This window comes from Liolophura sinensis, chromosome 11, assembly GCF_032854445.1.
Source record: "Liolophura sinensis isolate JHLJ2023 chromosome 11, CUHK_Ljap_v2, whole genome shotgun sequence".
Taxonomy (NCBI): domain Eukaryota; kingdom Metazoa; phylum Mollusca; class Polyplacophora; order Chitonida; family Chitonidae; genus Liolophura; species Liolophura sinensis.
In genome coordinates, this window is record NC_088305.1 from 1,842,480 (window position 1) to 1,866,053 (window position 23,574).

Sequence of the window (23,574 nt, forward strand, 5' to 3'; positions counted from 1 at the left end):
ACTTGTGAGATATTCTAAAGACAGCCATTTTCCTTCCTTTTTTCAATCTTATCTGTGTTTTTGTAGTCACACATAAGTTATGTGAAGGTGATTTTGGAAATTAAGTCAAATAAATAACTGGAAGATTTTTCAAAATAAGGCTAATATCCTCTACTAAAATATGGGCCTGGCCATCGCTTTAATCGCAGCAAAACGAGACAGTGCGCGAATGGCGGCATGTTTGACAAGCCAAAGTTGTTGTTCGAGAACTTTCATTACTTGTAAGTAGCTCATTGAACCTTGTGCTTTGTGCTGACGCCAAAAACCTGATGTCACAATTAATCAGATTTCATCTGGCGCTGTTGAGGAAGAAAAGAAAAAATGGAGCACGCTTTTAGGGCCATGCAGTGGTCTGGCAAAATCTTTTGTTGATTTTGAAAAAAAAAAAATATCCATAATTGCGATCGACTAAGTGGTCTTCCGCATGGTAGAAGTATGGTATGCCAGACTGGAAAATATTCAAGTTCTCCCCCCTCCCAACAAATATAAAGTTCTTTCAGAACCTTACAGATAATTTAATAAAAGATTCTCAATTCGGCAGTTGTAAATATTAGGGTCATATTTACATGTAACTTTCTACGTCACCAGTTACCGCAATTCATTTATACTTCCCAAAATGAGGCTGGCCAAAATGTGGGGGAGACCCTTTTCAGATGTATTCAGATGTGACAACAGCATGTGACACACGCTCATGCACTTTCAACCCTTGGCATGTTCAGCAGTCTTAAAGAGGTCTAAAAACCATGCATGTTTTAGCACAACTAGAGTGGTGTAGTGGTATAAGAAACTGGCTACGGACCTGACATGTTGTCTGATGGAACTTCGAATCCAGAGCATTTCACAACATTTCACAACAAACAAAGTAAATCCTCTCAAAATGTATAAACTGCGAATAATACAGCACAGAAACCTCATATAGGACAAGACATGACAGAAACTAGAATGATGAACGGCTTATTTACGCTGTTTTCTTTATATGCAAATTGAATATCTCCCCATTTAATTTTAACTCATGAAAAATCAGTTAAAGCATGTGACCATGGGGAAAAATATTACGTCAAAATGCATGTGGAAATCAATGTGTAAATATCACTCTTATCTTTATAACTTTCCTTAATTCAAACATAGCTCATTTTGTCCAAGACTTTCAGTAATATTAGGTTAGCGGATTTCATGGACGAGAACAATATCATTCCGTAGTGTACAAAACACTTCACAATGACCTATTTGTGATATAGCTTAACCCGTGCAAGGATTTTCATGTCCATTACAACAAACCATCGAGTATAAATACCAAGACTTTAGGATGTTCATTCCACGATTTCTTGTTTCCTAAACACTTAAACAGTTTATAGCTGTGATATAGTTCCAATATGGATTTGTAAATCAATCAGTCATTTATAAATTTGATGTATAAAAAAGAAAAGAAACTCACACAGACATTCATTTGCAGAGTATGAATATGGCATCTTAGTGGGTGAATTTTAATCAGTGGTTTAGTTGGAATCAGAGCTGAAGTTGATGTTAAAATTTTCTCCAGATATGCTCGCATCTGAAAAAGGAGAATTTCCAAGACCAAGAGCTTTACTAAGGTTGCAGGTGTTTGTTACACTTGTCGTTCATTCAGACCGGCTTGTAATCCGTAAGAGATGTAAATCCTAAAATGACCACAAATTGCATCCCTGACTATCTTGCTCATTTTTCCTGATTCTGAGAGTTCAGTTGATTTGAGAAAGGTGTTTTGAAGGTTAGGGTAATTAATCAAGGTAGTTTAAAAGCGCGGAGAGAGTTCTTTGAGGTAATGGCAGAAAGTTGTTTGTCACTGAAATCTTTCTCTGAATGTGTTTAATTTCTGCTAAAATTTTCCGCAACCAAGGTTTTAGCACCAAATATAGTATTTTGTGACATTTAGTGGCCAAACTTTAGATCATTTAGGGTATTTTCAATTGATGTGTTGGTTGTTATGCTGTGTAAAATAGAGACAGAGATACAGTCAAATACAGATACACGTCTTCTGACAAATGGCACATCAAGATACCCTTTTTTTGATTAATGTTTTAATTATAAAAAAGATTATTATGCTTCAAGAGCCTTTTAGGAATGGTAGGCAGGAGCCCCTGTAATGGCTGTGTCTGTGCTATCACAGTGAGCCAAGGCAGATTTCCTAGTGCTTGTGCACTCTGTGTGTTGACATGTACCTGTTGTTCTGTGAACAACACCAGCAGTGACCTCCATATTCATGTAGGTCACATTGTGTCACCACAAACTGCAGTTTGCAACTTTGTTACAATAAGTGTTATGTTATATGTGATCTTGTTTGTGGCACAACATTGTATTTAACATGTGCAGACTGTAAAAAGAATTTCCTTCAAGGATACATGTTCTTATGGATGTGGGTACTGTGTGCAGGAGGGCTGAGTTTCACACAAGCCTTGTACAGACGTTAAAGTATTAAAAAAAAACCCAGAAGAAAATGAAAAAAAAAGAAAAAGAAAAACAAAAAAAATTCAGAATTGTAGTTCTCATTTTTGAATCACTGTGAAGACTGTGGTATAAAAAGCTAGAGGACCATTACAATAACTACTCCAGTTAATATGCGAGAATCCATTTACATTACACCTGTTCGTTAATCAGCATCTTCATCATCAGGCAAGTCAGACTGCTTTGATTTTGTTATTTTCTTTTTGGGTTAATAATGTACAGGCCATTGATCCTTTAAATAGTTACCGTACACACCCTAATTTCTGAACTTTTGGGCATAGTTCATCAGTTAGTGCGGCTAACATCCATGTTTCCAAGTCAGCTGTACATAGGGTGGAATCCCGTCCTACCCCACCCAACCACAGTAATCCAGAAAGAAAGATTGACATGGAGGGGGTGGGGGGCTATTCAAATAATGACTGTTGTCAGCGCTAAAGTCCGAAAATTATAGACTTTAATATGGACTTCAAAAAAGTGGCTGTCTTTTCTTTGCATGGTATTCATGGAAGCTGTCTGCATGGTGTCAGTCATGTCTGGTGTCATTGGCATGGTGGAATTGCTTTACTGAGGCAGCAGCCTAAGTACATATATCGATATTGATTTATTTATTTATTTGATTTGTGTGTAACGCAGTACTCAAGAGTATTTCACTTATATAACGACTATCAGTACTGAGACTGGCCTGCTGTATAAACACTGTGATTTGACACATCATGTCCACAAATAAAGTTGAACTGAACATTAAACCCCAAACACAGATAAAAACCCCACCCCTCAGATAAAAAAAAACATGTCCACAGACCTACATAATCCATTTGCTATAAACATTTCTTGCAAATGTAGTTACTTGGGTTAATATCACATTTAGTGGGCATTATTAGCTTAATTTTGGGGCAAAGCTGAAAGACATTATGTTTTGTGAAGCATTGTGGTGGTTGGCTCAGTGGAGGATTTTTACGTTGAAAACCTTGAAAAGACTAGAAATTTTTCTCCAGATCTTGAAAAGCCTGAAAATTCTGTTGAGTGTGGAAAAGCCTTTACATGATGTGCAGATGTATGATTCTGTTGAGTGTGGAAAAGCCTTTACATGATGTGCTGATGTATGATACTGTTGAGCGTGGAAAAGCCTTTACATGATGTGCAGATGTATGATTCTGTTGAGTGTGGAAAAGCCTTTACATGATGTGCAGATGTATGATACTGTTGGGTGTGGAAAAGTCTTTACACGATGTGCCGATGTATGATTCTGTTGAGTGTGGAAAAGCCTTTACATGGTGTGCCGATGTATGATTCTGTTGAGTGTGGAAAGGCCTTTACATGATGTGCAGATGTATGATTCTGTTGAGTATGGAAAAGCCTTTACATGATGTGCCGATGTATGAGTCTGTTGAGTGTGGAAAAGCCTTTACATGATTTGCTGATGTATGCGTCTGTTGAGTGTGGAAAAGCCTTTACATGATGTGCAGATGTATGATTCTGTTGAGTGTGGAAAAGCCTTTACATGATGTGCCAATGTATGAGTCTGTTGAGTGTGGAAAAGCCTTTACATGATGTGCTGATGTATGGTTCTGTTGAGTGTGGAAAAGCCTTTACATGATGTGCCGCTGTATGATTCTGTTGAGTGTGGAAAAGCCTTTACATGATGTGCAGATGTATGGTTCTGTTGAGTGTGGAAAAGCCTTTACATGGTGTGCCGATGTAGGATTCTGTTGAGTGTGGAAAAGCCTTTACATGATGTGCTGATGTATGATTCTGGTGAGTGTGGAAAAGCCTTTACATGATGTGCTGATGTATGATTCTGTTAAGTGTTGAAAAGCCTTTACATGATGTGCTGATGTATGGTTCTGTTGAGTATGGAAAAGCCTTTACATGGTGTGCTGATGTATGACTGTTGAGTGTGGAAAAACCTTTATATGATGTGCCCAAGTATGATTCTGTTGAGCGTGGAAAAGCCTTTACATGGTGTGCTGATGTATGATTCTGTTGAGTGTGGAAAAGCCTTTACATGATGTGCCGATGTATGAGTCTGATGAGTGTGGAAAAGCCTTACATGATGTGCTGATGTATGATTCTGATGAGTGCGGAAAAGCCTTTACATGATTTGCTGATGTATGATTCTGTTGAGCGTGGAAAAGCCTTTACATGATGTGCCGATGTATGATTCTGTTGAGTGTGGAAAAGCCTTTACATGATGTGCAGATGTATGATTCTGTTGAGCGTGGAAAAGCCTTTACATGGTGTGCCGATGTATGATTCTGTTGAGTGTGGAAAAGCCTTTACATGATTTGCTGATGTATGATTCTGTTGAGTGTGGAAAAGCCTTTACATGATGTGCTGATGTATGATTCTGTTGAGTGTGGAAAAGCCTTTACATGATGTGCTGATGTATGGTTCTGTTGAGTATGGAAAAGCCTTTACATGGTGTGCCGATGTATGACTCTGTTGAGTGTGGAAAAGCCTTTATATGATGTGCCCAAGTATGATTCTGTTGAGCGTGGAAAAGCCTTTACATGGTGTGCTGATGTATGATTCTGTTGAGCATGGAAAAGCCTTTACATGGTGTGCCGATGTAGGATTCTGTTGAGTGTGGAAAAGCCTTTACATGGTGTGTCGATGTAGGATTCTGTTGAGTGTGGAAAAGCCTTTACATGGTGTGCCGATGTATGATTCTGTTGAGCATGGAAAAGCCTTTACATGATGTACTGATGTATGAGTCTGTTGAGTGTGGAAAAGCCTTTACATGATGTGCTGATGTATGATTCTGTTGAGTGTGGAAAAGCCTTTACATGATGTGCAGATGTATGATTCTTTGAGCGTGGAAGAGCCTTTACATGATGTGCTGATGTATGATTCTGTTGAGTGTGGAAAAGCCTTTACATGATGTGCTGATGTATGGTTCTGTTGAGTATGGAAAAGCCTTTACATGGTGTGCCGATGTATGACTGTGTTGAGTGTGGAAAAGCCTTTACATGATGTGCACAAGTATGATTCTGTTGAGCGTGGAAAAGCCTTTACATGGTGTGCTGATGTATGATTCTGTTGAGTGTGGAAAGGCCTTTACATGATGTGCAGATGTATGATTCTGTTGAGTGTGGAAAAGCCTTTACATGATGTGCCGATGTATGAGTCTGTTGAGTGTGGAAAAGCCTTACATGATGTGCTGATGTATGATTCTGATGAGTGCGGAAAAGCCTTTACATGATTTGCTGATGTATGATTCTGTTGAGTGTGGAAAAGCCTTTACATGATGTGCCGATGTATGATTCTGTTGAGTGTGGAAAAGCCTTTACATGATGTGGAGATGTATGATTCTGTTGAGTGTGGAAAATCCTTTACATGGTGTGCCGATGTATGATTCTGTTGAGTGTGGAAAAGCCTTTACATGATGTGCCGATGTATGATTCTGTTGAGTGTGGAAAAGCCTTTACATGATGTGCAGATGTATGATTCTGTTGAGTGTGGAAAAGCCTTTACATGGTGTGCCGATGTATGATTCTGATGAGTGCAGAAAAGCCTTTACATGATTTGCTGATGTATGATTCTGTTGAGCGTGGAAAAGCCTTTACATGATGTGCCGATGTATGATTCTGTTGAGTGTGGAAAAGCCTTTACATGATGTGCAGATGTATGATGTACAGACAACAGAATTGACCTGAGCTACTGTACAACACACAGTATAAACTGACACTCTCTTTTAAAAATCCACCAATTTGATGCAATGCATTTGTGTATGTGAAAGTTCAGCTGATAAGTTCAGTTACAAACTAGTACCTTACTAGTGGTGAGTCACACACCATCAGTCTGCATGTCCTTAACGAACATGGAGTAGAACATTGTTGAAAGATTTGTGGAAGGTAATTCTAAAATTGTGATTATGATTGTCAGTGAAAATTTCTATTTTACACTAAGACATTTTTTTCAGAAATGATTCCACAAAAGACTTACTGGTACAAAGGATCAGTTTAATACTTCTCATACAGTCAGACTTTTTCTACATTTTTTTTTTTTTAACAGCTATCACCATTGACGTCACGGCTTCAGGCTTCTTAATTTCAGGACTGATAAAGACTTAAAATCAAAACTTGCAGAACGTCGTGAGTTTCCCCCATTTTCCTCAAACCATAATGCTGGTCGCCCTCATGAAGTATTCTTGAGTACAGCGTGAAACACTAATCAAATAAATACATAAATGAAAAGCAAATATTTCATGAATCCTCTTAGGGTAGGGGATTATTAGCACATTTACATCATTTAATATGCACTTCTGTCCTAGACATTGCTATAATTTGATTCCTACTGATAACTTCCTCAAGTTATATATTTTTTACGCCTGGATATAAAAGTTTGAAGTGAAATTTGACCCATATAATGTGTGTGCCCAGACCTACATTGACATATTTGACAGGTAAGACTAACGGACATGGACAGGAAGGTAGCCTGGTGTTACCTGTAATGACTTCTGCATGAACTACATGTAAGTGTATGTATGGATTACAAGTGACCTCTGTCTTATTACAGGTGCAGGGACTCTAACACAGCAGCAGGGAGGATTTAACGCGTTAGCTTAAGGGGAATTTCTAGGCTGAACCACACACCTGGATTACCTGTAATTACCCCAGCGTGAATTGACGAATTGAAGATGGCAGAGGAAAGAGACCCATTCAGCTTTGATGGAGATGACAAGGTAAGCAATTGTTTACTTTTTTGTGTTATTGTTTGCATTGCTATGTTATTGTTTACATTGTTGAGTCACTGTTTACAGCGGTTTTGATGGCGATGACATGGTGAGTGATAGCTAGTTGACGTTGTTGTTTACACCAGATTTGTACCAGTTTATAAATGTGCCTTTTTTCAGTTTGCATCACATTATCAATCTATAAAAGTACATGCACTAACATAAGAATCCAGCTGGTCAACTATTAAACACAGTTATATACAATACATTGATTGTTATACCACTTCACTGTACACCCAATTTTTAAGATGTACAGCTATGCTGGCTAACATTACAAGCCTGGAAATAATATATAAGTATTTGAGTTTGGATGATTCGCCAATTCTCCAGCTATATAACTTAAATGACCTAAAGTTTTGTCCACAAAAGCGCATTTGTAGAGGCAAATAAAATGTCACAAAACATTATTTTTGGAGCTGAAACTCATAATTTTCCAGTAGAATGTCATCCAAGTAAACTTCAAAACACATTTCTAAAATCAACAGAACCCATCAGGAAAAATGGGCAAGTTGGTCATGGACGAAATTTATGGTCATTTAGGGCTCAGGTACTGGCATTATTAAAATGTTATTTACCTGTCCATTCTTTGTTGTCCCAAAGAGTGGGCTGATGTCAGAATACTGTGGAGGGCAGGACATTGCCATTGTCCTGCAGGTACTGGCATTATTAAAATGTTATTTACCTGTCCATTCTTTGTTGTCCCAAAGAGTGGGCTGATGTCAGAATACTGTGGAGGGCAGGACATTGCCATTGTCCTGCAGGTACTGGCATTATTAAAATGTTATTTACCTGTCCATTCTTTGTTGTCCCAAAGAGTGGGCTGATGTCAGAATACTGTGGAGGGCAGGACATTGCCATTGTCCTGCAGGTACTGGCATTATTAAAATGTTATTTACCTGTCCATTCTTTGTTGTCCCAAAGAGTGGGCTGATGTCAGAATACTGTGGAGGGCAGGACATTGCCATTGTCCTGCAGGTACTGGCATTATTAAAATGTTATTTACCTGTCCATTCTTTGTTGTCCCAAAGAGTGGGCTGATGTCAGAATACTGTGGAGGGCAGGACATTGCCATTGTCCTGCAGGTACTGGCATTATTAAAATGTTATTTACCTGTCCATTCTTTGTTGTCCCAAAGAGTGGGCTGATGTCAGAATACTGTGGAGGGCAGGACATTGCCATTGTCCTGCAGGTACTGGCATTATTAAAATGTTATTTACCTGTCCATTCTTTGTTGTCCCAAAGAGTGGGCTGATGTCAGAATACTGTGGAGGGCAGGACATTGCCATTGTCCTGCAGGTACTGGCATTATTAAAATGTTATTTACCTGTCCATTCTTTGTTGTCCCAAAGAATGGGCTGATGTCAGAATACTGTGGAGGGCAGGTCATTGCCATTGTCCTGCTATTTATCTCAAGACAATATTTCCATTGTATCAGAACGTGAGGCTTAATTTTATGCAAGCTTTGAAAACATGAACTTGTGTGTTCACATATCACCTGGTACTTCAGCCTGTCATACCTGTTGATGATACTATAGCTGCTAATTATTAAACAATGCCTTTAACAGACTTTTCGATTTAGGCTTAAAAGTAGAGTTTTGTTAAGTCTTATTTGATGCAACATATGTTAAGTACATGTACATGTAGATTGGGTGAGGGGGGGTGGAAGGAAGCAGAACTAAAAACGTATTGGAAAGTTCCAGAGGTGTGGTATTAGATCACCGTTTATACACACATTACTGGGTGTTCTCTTCCTCTAGCATGTCAGGATTTCTGTAAGCATGAGCTGGGACGTTCACGTAAGTGCCTACATGTAAGAGTACAAGTGCCTACATGTAAGAACAGTCTATGCCCAAATCCTGTAAGCAGTTAAGACTGTATAAGCCAGCTCAGAGTTTCTGCTCCTTCAGGGATTACCAAGACCACGGCAAAGGTTAAAAGGCCAGAGAGCTCTTCTGTTTCACTCCCTATGCAAAATTGACAGAGTTAGGGATTAATCAACATTTTTGGAAATGAGGAGAAATTTAAGCCCGGAAACAAAAAAAAAAAACAGAAAAAAACAACAACAGGTAGACTATATAAAGCATTATGGAGATTACCGAGAAGACCACCAAAATTTTCAGCGATAATGGTTGGGTGGGGGGGCGGTTGGGGTAGGGGTAGGGTGAAAACGTTTCTGACAAATGTGGACACACATGTAACGTTTTGCATGATATTTCTCATGACCCTTATTTTATTTTTGTTATGGATAGTGTACAGCTTTCTTAAGCTTTAATATATCAGGTTTCAGCTCTTAAAAAACCTGACTTCATAGTAGTCTGTACTAGAGGTCACAGTGGCCAAAATTATGACCATGGCTAGGCTCATTTCCTTTTGAATTTATTCATGAAAGTCTTACCGTTTTCCTTTATCTCTGATATTAATATACTCCTGTAGTACCATGTTTTAGGTCAAATTAAGAATGTATGTATTGTCATTGGATCAGCCATAAGTAGTTAGGTGTATTGTACCAGACAGCACCAGCTATATTTCTTGTGTTCTGTACGGGGTTAGTTTACAAGAGGTTGATGTTCATAACATGTTTGAATTTGATTACTTAGCTTTTTTATGATAAAAAATTTCCGAAATGCCCTCAAAACATTCAGTTTGTACATATCTGCATTGCAGCTTATAGGATTAGTGTCCAGATTTTCCAGGTTCTAATTATAAAGGTTATTACCTGCTTAAACAGTTTGTTACTGGGTGGGCTTCCGAAAAAGGTAATAATGACTATAAATCATCCAAAACAATAGATTTACTGCTCTAGCCGTTCTCGGGTGAAGATCTCGGTTTCATCGGGTGACGCCACAGATGGCCAACCCAAAGCTGTCCAGGCTGTATAGCCTAGGAATTTGTATCAAAACGATGCCTTTTTGGAGACGGTTGTTAGCTATACACAAAAGTAAATATTCTGCCGTATCAGTTTGAATTCCCAGTGGAAGGACTTGAAGTTTGCGATTCAAGACACTGACATCTCTTGCCAGACTTCAGGTTCTGAGTTTTCAGATGTTGAATTTGTCGTCGAGGCATTTCCAACAGCACTAGCAATGGTGATTGGTAAGGTGGAGTTTTAGACTGTATTCAGTTCATGTGTTTTAAAATTTAACATTTTTTGATCTCTTTTTTTCACAATAGATATCATTCTATTCCCCAAGATACCCAGCATCCATACCTATATGTATATGCGATGATGACTCAGTGCGTATTTATTGTCGGCCTTCGTAAAAGCCTATGCCTATGTTGTGGTGTACAACATAAATACATGTAAGATTTGGACGTGGGCATAAATGTACAGAGATTTGCCATCTGTAAGTTGTCAGTTTCAGGTTTTAGTTGACTGTGGTCCCATAGAGGCAAATCTTTGGAGTTCAGACTCTTGTACGGGTAGCTTTCAGCTGTAAAATGACGAGAGCTGATAATGCTGTTTTTTTGGTGGGTACAAAGTTCTTGTGTATTGTTTTGTAAACCCGCTTCTTCCGTGGGGTCAGATCGCCTGAATACATGAAAAAACTATCTCCAGGGTTCTTTCATGACCTGTTTTCACCTTTATATCAGAAGGCTCTCTGATTTCCTTCACCCGTAAACCTGATCGCTGCCGTACAAGTGGACATTTACAGAGTTTAAACATCAAGCAAACAAATATTTCAGAAAATTGCGGTATGTAGAATTCAGTACATCATAGGCACTAGTCATGCTAGGTACATGTGCACTAAGTAAACACTTGGATTTATCATACAATTTATCATATTAATTGGTGAATTAAATATCCATGCTCTAGTTAAGATTGGCTGCACTTCTGTCAGCCTGTATGGTCATGGATCTTAAGTCAGTTTCTGCCTTTTTTAAAACCTTTTTATGGGGATTTTGTTATTGTCATGTCTGGTTATTGTGAATAGAAAATAACACGCAGTATTTAGAAGTAAGGTTTGTGAAGTAAGGACAGCCACTTCTTCGTGGAACTATATTGATTAATAAGTTCATTCATTATGTTTTGTGGATAGAATGCTACCCTGGAATAGTAGCCACTTACGTGACAGAGAATTAACTAATGTAAAATAGGAGCATGGTCAAAGTCGGCATCCGTCTGCTCCACTTTCTACAGACATGACGGAATTAAGAAGCAGACTGCGCAGGCTGTTGGTACCAACCATCTAATGGACGCCCTGTTGATATTAAGTAATTATTTAGAATTTGCATGTATGCTTGACGGATTAATGTGAAGTGATGTGTTAACAGTGCGACAAAGTCTCGGAAACAAATTAAGCCACTTTTCGTGATGGACAACTTTTTAGTGATTGACCCCTATAGAAGAGCATTCATAGGATTATCCATATTGTGCATGACCAGCTTGTCCATTTTCCCTGATTCTGATAGTTCTATTGATTTTAGAAGGTGTTTTGAGGTTTGATTGGAACATGGGATGATATTCTACTGGAAAATTGTAAGTTTCAACGCTAGAAGTAATACTTTGTGATGTTTATTTGCCTCCTGAGATGCACTTTTGTTGGCAAAATTTTAGGTCAGTGAAATGTTCTTGAGTATGGAGTAAAACACAAATCAAAGAAAGACATAAATTTGTCATCCCCACAGCCTCTAACATGAATGTTCATGTTGATATGTGGTGATATGTGGTGATATATGGTGATATATGGTGATATGTGGTATGTGGTGATATGTGGTATGTGGTGATATATGGTGATATGTGGTATGTGGTGATGTGTGAATAAGTTGACTCCATTTTTCAGAATATGTTCCCCAATTTGCAGCCAGGGGTCTCTGTCGCTGAATGGTTAGCATGCCAGCACAACACAGCCGGGGTCTCTGTGGCTGTGTGGTTAGCATGGTTAGCATGCCAGCGCAGCACAGCCGGGGACTCTGTGGCCGTGTGGTTAGCATGGTTAGCATGCCAGCGCAACACAGCCAGGGTCTCTGTGGCCGTGTGGTTAGCATGGTTAGCATGCCAGCGTAGCATATCCGGGATCTCTGTGCCTGTGTGGTTAGCAAGGTTAGCATGCCAGCGCAACACAGCCAGGGTCTCTGTGGCTGTGTGGTTAGCATGGTTAGCATGCCAGCGCAGCATAGCCGGGGTCTCTGTGGCCAGGTGGTTAGTATGGTTAGTATGGTTAGCATGCCAGCGCAGCACAGCCGAGGTCTCTGTGGCTGTATGGTTAGCATGCCAGCGCAGCACAGCCGAGGTCTCTAGGGCCGTGTGGTTAGCATGGTTAGCATGCCAGCGCAGCATAGCCGGGGTCTCTGTGGCCAGGTGGTTAGTATGGTTAGCATGCCAGCCCAGCACAGCCGAGGTCTCTGTGGCTGTATGGTTAGCATGCCAGCGCAGCACAGCCGAGGTCTCTGGGGCCGTGTGGTTAGCATGCTAGTGCAGCATAGCCGGGGTGTCTGTGGCCCAGTGGTTAGCATGGTTAGCATGCCAGCACAGCACAGCCGGGGTCTCTGTGGCTCAGTGGTTAGCATGGTTACTGTGCCAGCCCAGCACAGCCGGTGTCTCTGTGGCTTTGTGGTTAGCATGGTTAAGGTGCCAGCGCAGCACAGCCGGTTTCTCTGTGGCTCAGTGGTTAGCGTGGTTAATGTGCCAGCCCAGCACAGCCGGTGTCTCTGTGGCTGTGTGGTTAGCATGGTTAGCATGCCAGCGCCGCACAGCCGGGGTCTCTGTGGCTCAGTGGTTAGCATGGTTACTGTGCCAGCCCAGCACAGCCGGTGTCTCTGAGGCTTTGTGGTTAGCATTGTTAAGGTGCCAGCGCAGCACAGCCGGTTTCTCTGTGGCTCAGTGGTTAGCATGGTTACTGTGCCAGCCCAGCACAGCGGGTGTCTCTGTGGCTGTGTGGTTAGCATGGTTAAGGTGCCAGCGCAGCACAGCCGGGGTCTCTGTGGCTCAGTGGTTAGCATGGTTACTGTGCCAGCCCAGCACAGCGGGTGTCTCTGTGGCTTTGTGGTTAGCATGGTTAAGGTGCCAGCGCAGCACAGCCGGTGTCTCTGTGGCTCAGTGGTTAGCATGGTTACTGTGCCAGCGCAGCACAACCGGTTTCTCTGTGGCTCAGTGGTTAGCATGGTTACTGTGCCAGCCCAGCACAGCCGGTGTCTCTGTGGCTCAGTGGTTAGCATGGTTAAGGTGCCAGCGCAGCACAGCCGGTGTCTCTGTGGCCGAGTGGTTACCATGGCTAGTGTGCCAGCCCAGCACAGCCGGTGTCTCTGTGGCCGAGTGGTTAGCATGGTTAAGGTGCCAGCCCAGCACAGCCGGTGTCTCTGTGGCCGAGTGGTTAGCATGGTTAAGGTGCCAGCCCAGCACACAGATGCGGTCTCTGTGAGTTAAAGTCATTCTGGCTTCAGATCCTCCCCAGTCGTACGTCTGCCAGCAACCTGTGGATGGTCATGGGTTTCCAGGCTGGTTTTCTCCCACCATAATACAGGCTATGGTTGTATATGTGGAGTATTCTTGATCACAGCATAAAATACCAATCAAATAAATAAATCAATTTGCAGCCACAAACGAACCAGTTGTGGACTACATGATTTCTCATAGATGCGCACCTCTTTCTCCACTGGGGTTTGTGTGTTTGATTTTGATTAATCTAAATGAACATTTACAACTAAGTTTTTATCCAAGGCATATGTGAGCTTGGATGGTTACCTGTAAAATGGACATCAGAACCTCAGCTCCCAGATTATGCAGGTTTGCATTAAAATTTTCCCAATAGTGAGCCCTTAGGCACTTGCCCAAAATCAGTGGGTTTATTCCCTGTTTGCCTTACATTTTGAGTAACATGTATTTATATTAACTCTCCCATTTAGATAATTCATGTGACTGTCCATGTTCACACTACTGCATTTATTTGTAGGCAGAGTTGTGTCCCTTGTCCAGCTGGAATCACTGTTGTTCCATGCTTGGTGCACACAGGGCTGATACAGCTTTTTATTTTTTCAATTTTTGTAATTTTCTTATATGAAGAATATTTAGCCTATTTGTTGTACATACACAGTGCCATATTGTACTGTCAATGTTACTTATAAACTTTTGTGCAGCCAGCCTACTTGGGAACTTTTAAAACGTATGCAGTATTCCCCATAATTTGTGCTTTTTTAGGGCATGCTGTAAATCTGGATTCCTCTAAAGATGTCAGAATTTATTTAATGCCCGAAGTGGTGTGTATAGTGAGGTATCATTATGACTGGACTGGGTTTCCTGCATGGCGTCTGACTCCGTGTAATTTAGTGAGGTAGCATTGTGACTGGGCTGGGTGTCCTAGCTGCTGTCTTGGGCTTGTTTGATTTAGTGCATCAGTACTATGACAGGACAGCATATCGTGTATGGTGTCTTGGCCTGGTGTGATGTCATGAGGAAGCACAATGATTGGACTGGGTGTCTTGCTTGGTTTCTTTGACCTGGTGTAATGTACTGAGGTAGCATTGTGACTAGAATGGATGTCATGTCTGGTGTCTTTGACCTAGTGTGATGTAGTGAGGTTTAGCATTATGACTGGACTGGGTGTCATGCCTGCTGTCTTGGGCTTGTTTGATGTAGTGCATCAGTACTATGACAGGACAGCATATCGTGTATGGTGTCTTGGCCTGGTGTGATATCATGAGGAAGCACAATGATTGGACTGGGTGTCTTGCTTGGTTTTTTTGACCTGGTGTAATGTACTGAGGTAGCATTGTGACTAGAATGAGTGTCATGTCTGGTGTCTTTGACCTAGTGTGATGTAGTGAGGTAGCATTATGACTGGACTGGGTGTCATGCCTGCTGTCTTGGGCTTGTTTGATTTAGTGCATCAGTACTATGACAGGACAGCATATCGTGTATGGTGTCTTTGCCTGGTGTGATGTCATGAGGAAGCACAATGATTGGACTGGGTGTCTTGCTTGGTTTCTTTGACCTGGTGTAATGTACTGAGGTAGCATTGTGACTAGAATGAGTGTCATGTCTGGTGTCTAGGCCTGGTGTGATGTAGTGAGGTTTAGCATAATGAGTTGACTAGGTGTCATATCTGGTGTCTAGGCCTGGTGTAATGTAGTGAGGTTTAGCATAATGAGTTGACTGGGTGTCATATCTGGTGACTTTGGTATGACGGTATAGAACTTTGCTATTTTGTGTCAGAAGACATCTGTAATTATGTTTATGGTTTTATCTGTACATTGTCATGTCATTGATCGGATCCTGAACACATCTGGAATACATCACCTTTGACATTGTTTTTATCCGCTGAGGACGGATGGAGGTATTTCAGTGTGAATGTTGAGGTTATATTGTCAGATTGATGCTGCACAGGTAGTGTGTTTGTCTAACACAGCAGTAACAGCAGTGCCAGATTGAAGTACCAGAGAGTGTTTCTGTATATACAAATGTTGGCCTAATTAGCTTAACATTACTGACCCACCTGAATAAATTCAATAGGGGCATTATGTGTGTATGTGGAAGATATACATGTCAGTGTTTCACACACAGTCTTCTCCTCTTTTTGAAAGGGCTTCTCCCAAAATTCACAATCCTATGTGAAAGCCCTGTACATCCATGTGCATATGATTCTGCCCTTTAGGGACTCTGTTCTGCAGGCCTGTTGTATTTTGATTTTGTTTGTAATAAACCTCGGTATTAAAGGATAAAAATTTGAATCATTGTCTTTATGCCATGTCAGCAAATGGAATGACATTGAATTTCCACTCCACCTCCACCGCAACACACCCACCCCCATTTCCCCACCTACACCCCCACCTCCCATCACCCCGATCACACACACACACAGACACACACACAAAATATAAGCAGAACTCAGGCACTGGCCGTTCAGGTAGCCATCTGACAAACCTTAAACTATGGTGTATAAGGCTGTGTTAGGATATGTGAGTGTTATACATCATTTTACTTCATTTGGCATAAATGTAGATGTACATAATGACTATATGCTCAGTTCCTTTCATGGTTGACAATTAAAGTCTATGTATAGATTTCCAGCCTGTCAGTTTAAAGTACAGTAATTATAACATTTCTGAAGTTTTTAGTCTTTTTGCCGAAAAAGGAATGAGGCTTTCTTATTGCAGCCCTTTTTGTTACGTCCTCCTCTTCAGCTGTGGTACATGGCAAACTGCAGTGGTTTACTGTGGGGGATGTGTCTTCATGTGTGCTTCCTCACTGTAAAGGGCCATCATTGTTAGAGGATGTATTGATCAAAAAAGAAAAAACTCTTAGTTGAGGTAACCAGACCATGGAAGGGAAAAAAAAAGAATTGGTTGTTAAGGTATTCTTTTTTTTCCTTTCTGGCTAGTAAAGAAAACAGAGATTTTATCAAAACTAACTCAGAGAAAGAAAAGAAAATCTTTCTTTCAAAATCCCAGTAAAAACTTTTAGGGTATGGTCCTGTTTTGGAGGGCCAGTTGGGTTACACCCAACGAACATATTTTTAGTGATGGCCTAACATGTCACAATTAAGGCAAAAGCTGTTTGTATCTCCCTCATGTTAGAATTTCTGGCCAATAATTACCCACCCTCCACTCCCAAAAAGGAAAAATAAATTTGTGACAGTGAAAATCTGACCCCAAAAAGGCATGGATTAATTTACCTGTGCCCATTCCGAGCAACCATTTCCACCATCTTGAAGGCTCCAGATCTGCCATACAGGAAGTTGAAGCCAATGTAGCGCTCATGTCAGTGACACAATCGTGAGCATTTTTAGAGTACAGTCTTATTTTGGAGGGCCAGTGAGGTGACACCCAACGAGCATACTTTCATTGATGGCCTAACAGCCTGATGTTACTGTTACTGCATGGCTGTGGTGTCCTGTCTGTTGTCTTCGACATAATATTTTAGTGAATCAGCACTATGATAGCGTTAGCCGTAAGACCGTCCTGGATGTAAATGTAGCTGCTTCAAGTATATAGACATTTTAGTAATATGAGCAAAATAATGTGCAACAATACAACATAAACACAAACATGATAAAGTCGCCCATAGTTGGCAAAATGCTTGTGGCATCCATAACTGTGTTTGCTAGCTGTCAGGATCTGTTTAGAATCTGATACTTGCGGGTGATGTAATGTGGAAAGGAGACCCCGGCTCTGGGTATAGAGAGCAAATGTTTGGAAGTAAGTTCAACACACGTTCTTGCACATGTTTCCTACAGGTTTGGTGTCATTTATAGGGAAGTATCTAAGTCCAGTTTGATCCTGATAATCGTTAATTAAGCACTCAAATTCTTGAGTTTACCCGTGCCCATTCCGTGCAACTATTTGCCACCATCTTGAAGGCTCCAGATCTGCCATACAGGAAGTTGAAGCCAATGTAGTAGCGCTCGTGTCAGAGACACAATCTTGGGCGTTTTTACCATGGCTGACGTTAGTATTTGGTAAAGGCTACAGCCAGACGTGACACTTTGCCGTTCGCATGGATGTTGTGGGTTTTCGGTCTGGGGATAATCATAAATTTGATAGGTTTCTTGGGTCTCTGGTTTGTGTATTTTGTAAAACAAATTAGAATGTGGTGGTGATGATATGCAAGAGTGGAGTGGGGTGAGGTGGGGCGGTGCGATATTTGGTTGTGTTACCCTGGGGCATCTGTAAATGATGTACAAACTTCATCAAATATCAGTTAACCGTCAAATTGTCTAGGGGCCTCTGTGGCTCAGTCGGTTAGCGCGCTAGCGCAGCGTAATGACCCAGAAGCCTCTCACCAATGCGGTCGCTGTGAGTTCAAGACAAGCTCATGCTGCCTTCCTCTCCGGCCGTACGTGGGAAGGTTTGCCAGCAAGCTGCGGATGGTCGTGGGTTTCCCCCGGGCTCTGCCTGGTTTCCACCCACCATAATGCTGGCCGCCGTCGTATAAGTGAAATATTCTTGAGTATGGCGTAAAACACCAATCAAAAAAAAAAAAAAAAAAAAAAAAAAATCAAATTGTCTAGACAATCGCTCAATGCCATCCTGCCCTGAACACCCCCACCCTGTTAATGTTCTTCCAACCATGATAGACCTTTCTGGCCTAGCATTCAAGATGAAATTTTTAAAGCTTTATGGCAGGCATGCAACAGTGAACCATTATTTAGAGAATAAAAGATAACAAATGTACAGTTGTATCATAGACGCTAATGTACTGGTGTGTGTTTTAGATCAGATTTTTTTTTTACCAAGAACAGCTCAAATTATTGCGTTTCAGACACTATCAAACTCATTCCTGTACTATTTTTTCATGTTAGAATAATTCTAATGTTTGAAAAAGGTATAAAGGGGCCCGCATAAATTTTGCCAAAATTTGGAGAAGTGTCAGTAACAAATACATACATGTGCATGTAATGTGTAACAAACCACTGCAAGCGATCAGGCTTGAGCATTAAAGTCTTAAAGTTTAGTTAAATTAATGAGTCAATAGACAGCCCAAGAGTGTAATTTTTTAAATGTTTGCGGTCAGATATGTTCAGGATTTAGGGTCTCATGTCAGATAAGCTTATTTTTAATGTGGTCAGCTAATGGTTAGAGCATCCACCTCAGAGTCAGAAGACCCCGGAATCAGACCCCGAGTTTGATCATACCAAAGACTTCAAAAATGGTACTTGCTGTTGCCTTTTATGGCGCTCAGCGCTGAGAGGCTAGAGCAAGGAAATTTGACTGGGTGGCCCAGTGTCAGTATATTGTGACTGGGTAGGAGGGTGGGGGGGTGGTGGGGGTGGGTGCGGTGTATGGTGTCAGCACTTTAAGGTCATGGACTCCCTGCCCTGCCACAAGAAGACACGGTAAATGTATATGTACTCACACCTACTCCACTCCTCATCCTGCACTACCTCATTCTGTACTTTCCATACCTGCCCTATGCAAATCCTCTCTGGGGTAACACCTTCCCAAATCCTCTGCAACCAATACAGTTGACCTCCAAAAACGGGTGTTGAGAAACATCTTACATAGACTTGAATATACTGAAGCAGTATTTAGAAAACTAAAAGTTTTTAATATCTTTCAGATAAGTAAGTTGGCATCTGCTCTGATATCTCACAAATTTATGCATCACCCTGGAAATCTTCGTAACTCCTTTTCGACATTCAACCTCTCAACAACACTTTCTTTTTTCCCATTTCGTGCCTAAACTAAAGACTCATCTCCTTAAACTTTTATCTCCATGTATATAAGCTGCCTCCTTGATATTTCTTGTACGAATTTATATGTGTAAATATATTCTGTATTATGGTATACGTGTATATGCTAGATTCATTTAATCACCATATATACTCATGACCTGTTTTTCAGCAATACAATAATTGTATGGGATACAAGAAGTCTGTCACCAGAGTTTACCCCTGCCATATGATTGTGATATCTAATCCGTAGATTACATCGGTACATGCTTATAAATGTGGTGGATAGAGATAATCCTAATCCTAATCGGGTGTGTTGTGGTATAACGTTAAACCCCAAGCATAAACATAAGTACATATTATCGTAATTCGATTTGTAAAACTGTACTTGTATTGCCTGTTATTGTAAATGATAACAGGCACTTTTAATTCATGGGAATTTAAGCATATACTTATTATTAAAATGATGCTGAAATAGTTTGTTTGTGTCACTAAAATGCAATCTTCACAAATTAGTTCTCTACATCCCATAGCTCTCTGAGTAGTCAGATAAATATTGAATCTTGTTTGCAGAGGCGGTTGAATAGGTTGAGGAATTAGGATAATGATAATGGGTGTAGGTTTAGGATAATGATAATGGGTGTAGGTTTAGGATAATGATAATGGGTGTTTCTGAAGCTTATTCTGAAGGAAGGCGTTATTCTGTGCAGACTGATAATATTATACTTTATGTGAAGCCCAGAAATTGGCCAATCCAACAGTTGTAATTTTGTCTCCAAAATCATCATAAAAATGTGCATAAATTGCACCTTTCACATGTGAAAAGGTTGAGAAATTAGGGTAATTCAAGTTTAAATCGTTAAATTGACTCAGTTTGTGCAAGTATTCCCTGCGGTCTTGACTGAGGGCATATTCGAAGAACTGTCTTGAGACTGACAGAGAATTGTACTGTACAGATTATACAATATTTTGCATTATATATATGATTTGTTTACAATTTTAGCTCAATATACTGTATATAATGTGTTTACAATTTTAGCTCAATTCAAAGAAGCCATGTTTGGCCCCGCCATGATTGTTTTCCTGTAGGAACTTTTAATTCTGACTTTAATACTCGGGTTTAATTTTCAGTTAGGTTCCCTGGTCTCATTTATACAGGGACTGTTTACCCTGTTTGTATTACGTTACCAGTTTAAAGTGTTCCGAAAGCCTCTAGGGGGATGAGGACAAGGGGGTGGGGAGTTAAGATTTGTTTAAGGGGTGAGGGATGTGTGCGTATATGAGCCTACACTAAAGTCTCTAGGTCAGTTCTGAGTCTAATGTTCACTACCCACTTGAACTGAGCTAAGATGGCTCTTTGAAAATCTGGGATTTTGAAATTTTCGCCACGGATGTGTGTATCCTGAAACTAGCTTTGTTTTGTCTTGAGAGCACCGGCCATACAATAGGCAGACTACAGTATGCATGTAGATACCCTGGGAATGGACCACATCAAAGGGTGCAGTGCGTGCAGTTAACTGCAGGTTTTATTTTGTGCAGGGTAATTGCATGGTACCAGATTGCAATGCCGAAGACTTTTGTGTATATTTACTTATAAATCTTTATTTTCTGCTTGTGCTTTTTTTTTTGACACACATATTGTGTGAAAGAAAGAAGCAAAGGAGTACATATACTGTGTGAGTATATGTATATGGTTTGGATGAAGCCATAGAAAGTGTTGATAGGAAAGTAGAGAAAAGAGAAGAGAAACACAGAATAGTTTTTAGAAACACAGAAAAGCAGATATATCGGTGCAAATAATGCATTGGTGAATAGATGTACCTCTTAGCTAGCATTCTGGCGACTGTTGGATCACACTGGAAGACAGTTGTGCTTGGATATTTGATCTGGCGACAGTTGGATCGTACTGGAAGACAGTTGTTCTTGGATATTTGATCTGGCGACAGTTGGATTGTACTGGAAGACAGTTGTGCTTAGATATTTGATCTGGCGACAGTTGCATCGCACTGGAAGAGAGTTGTGCCTGGATATTTGATCTGGCGACAGTTGCATCGCACTGGAAGACAGTTGTGCTTGGATATTTGATCTGACGACAGTTGCATGGCATTGGAAGACAGTTGTGCCTGGATATTTGATCTGGCGACAGTTGCATCGCACTGGAAGAGAGTTGTGCCTGGATATTTGATCTGGCGACAGTTGCATCGCACTGGAAGACAGTTGTGCTTGGATATTTGATCTGGCGACAGTTGCATCGCACTGCAAGACAGTTGTGCTTGGATATTTGATCTGGTGACAGTTGCATCGCACTGGAAGACAGTTGTGCTTGGATATTTGATCTGGCGACAGTTGCATCGCACTGGAAGACAGTTGTGCTTGGATATTTGCCGTGGTACAGAATTTGCTGAATACGATCGACTGTGACAGGACGGCTTTTATTTCAAACAAACCACCAATATGTCTTTGAAGGGACGATACCGAAATCGCGCCAGACCGCATCTCCGTAAACTGGTGAGTGTTGTTTTATCTGCAATATCGTCTTTGTTGTTAGTTAAAGTCATCCATACAGTCTTTGTCAAATGTGAAACTAGGCGGCGGGGGGGAGGGGGGGGTTCCATGGATCAGTGGTTAGCGCGCTAGTGCAGCGTGATGACCCAGGAGTCTCCCACAAATGCAGTCGCTGTGAGTTCAAGTCCAGCTCAGGCTGGCTTCCTCACAGGCCGTACATGGGAAGGCCTGTCAGCAACCTGCAGATGGTCATGGGTTTTCATCGGGCTCTGCCCTGTTTCCTCCCACCATAATGCTGGTCGCCGTCATATGAGTGAAATATTCTTGAGTATAGCATAAAACTCCCAATCAAATAAATAAATCAGATGTGAAACAAAATTAAGTCCCTTTTTAATGTTGGTGGGTGGAATGAAAAACGACCATGTTTTACTGTAATTCTTCAACTCTAATTCTTCAACTTTTTCGCATGCATTTTTGCAAGTTGTTTATTCAAGCATGTCCTGAAGACATTATCCTGTGATGACCGATAAACTTTTACTTTTTGTTAAGCCCTGAAACTGGCCAATCCAACTGATGTAGTTTTGCCTCTAAAAATTGCACTCAAAATTGCTCTTTCATATGCGAAAAAATGTTGAGGAATTAGGGTAGATTATGGACAGGCCATGTTTGACAGACTTACATCATGTATCATGTTTCAACATTTGGTGTAAATTATGCATACATTTTGCTGAACAGTTTGTCAGTTTGCAAGTGTAGCAGTCATTATCGGGTCATTAAAATATGGGTGTGAATAATTTAAGTTTCTGGGGCCTGTGTTGTGAAGACGTTGCAATTTGCACCTTGAGTGACGTCAAAGACAAATCGACCTCAAAGACAATACAGAGATACGTCGCCATGGTAATTGCAGTGTACATAGTGTTGTGACAGCCTTGTACAAGGACCCCTGAACAGCTTTAGATGTTGTTGTTCTTGACACCCAAGTCCATTATATGTGTAAAGCTGAAGGATTTTGCGCTGTAAAGTTTGAACACCATAGATATGGCTAGACTGCAAGGGGTGCACTAGTAGCTCAGGAGACCCACTAACCTGTCACAGGTGCATGCATCATTTATGTAAGTCCTCAGACAGTGATGTTAAAATGGTCCATTTATTATTTATATTAACAGTTTCGTCTGAATAATAATAAGTGGGGAACAGGTTAAGGTGCTGGCCTGTCAATCACTGTGACAGGAATTTGTAGATTTCCTTGCTATTATCTCCACTGTTTGTGGCACTTCAGTGAAAATAAACCATCGGAGATGCTTGTTTGGCTGTTTACGCAGTCTGAAATTCATGACAGACCACCTGTTGTCCCACCATTATATGTATAGTTCAAATGCTTACTCTCGGTTTCCAGCACAATTTATAACCCTCATGTCTGCGAGTCCCTCGGTCGAGTTTCGTGTTGCCGTGTTAACAGCCAAAAGTGCACGTGTTCATAGACTGACGGGAATAAAATTAACCAATTGACCGACAGATTTATACCTAAAAATTGTTGAGTATGTAGGCAATAACCCAGCATTTAAGTAACAAATAGTGTGAAACAAGGCATGGAGTCAGTGTTATTATTTTCTTTATTTAGTCAGTTTTTAACTCACTCAAGAAACTTTCACGGGCTAACGCATGATTATGTTCATGGATGAGTGAATGAGGACAAGTCAGAATTCATGG

At 40.8% G+C, this 23,574-nt stretch overlaps 1 protein-coding gene across 2 annotated transcripts in view; it reads left to right on the forward strand.

The window, feature by feature from the left end:
- Nucleotides 1-211: 211 nt before the first annotated feature.
- The window catches only part of LOC135477754 (5'-AMP-activated protein kinase subunit gamma-1-like), a 239,971-nt gene continuing 216,608 nt past the window's right edge, over nucleotides 212-23,574 (forward strand). The window contains exons 1-2 of one of the 2 annotated variants that reach the window (XM_064757953.1): nucleotides 212-260; nucleotides 7,039-7,204. In XM_064757953.1, coding sequence (XP_064614023.1) covers nucleotides 7,160-7,204 — 45 coding nt within the window. In that variant the 5' untranslated portion in view covers nucleotides 212-260; nucleotides 7,039-7,159. Of the gene's footprint in view, nucleotides 261-7,038; nucleotides 7,205-21,128; nucleotides 21,868-23,574 lie in introns of those variants that run through there. The other variant, XM_064757952.1, reaches the window with a different exon arrangement.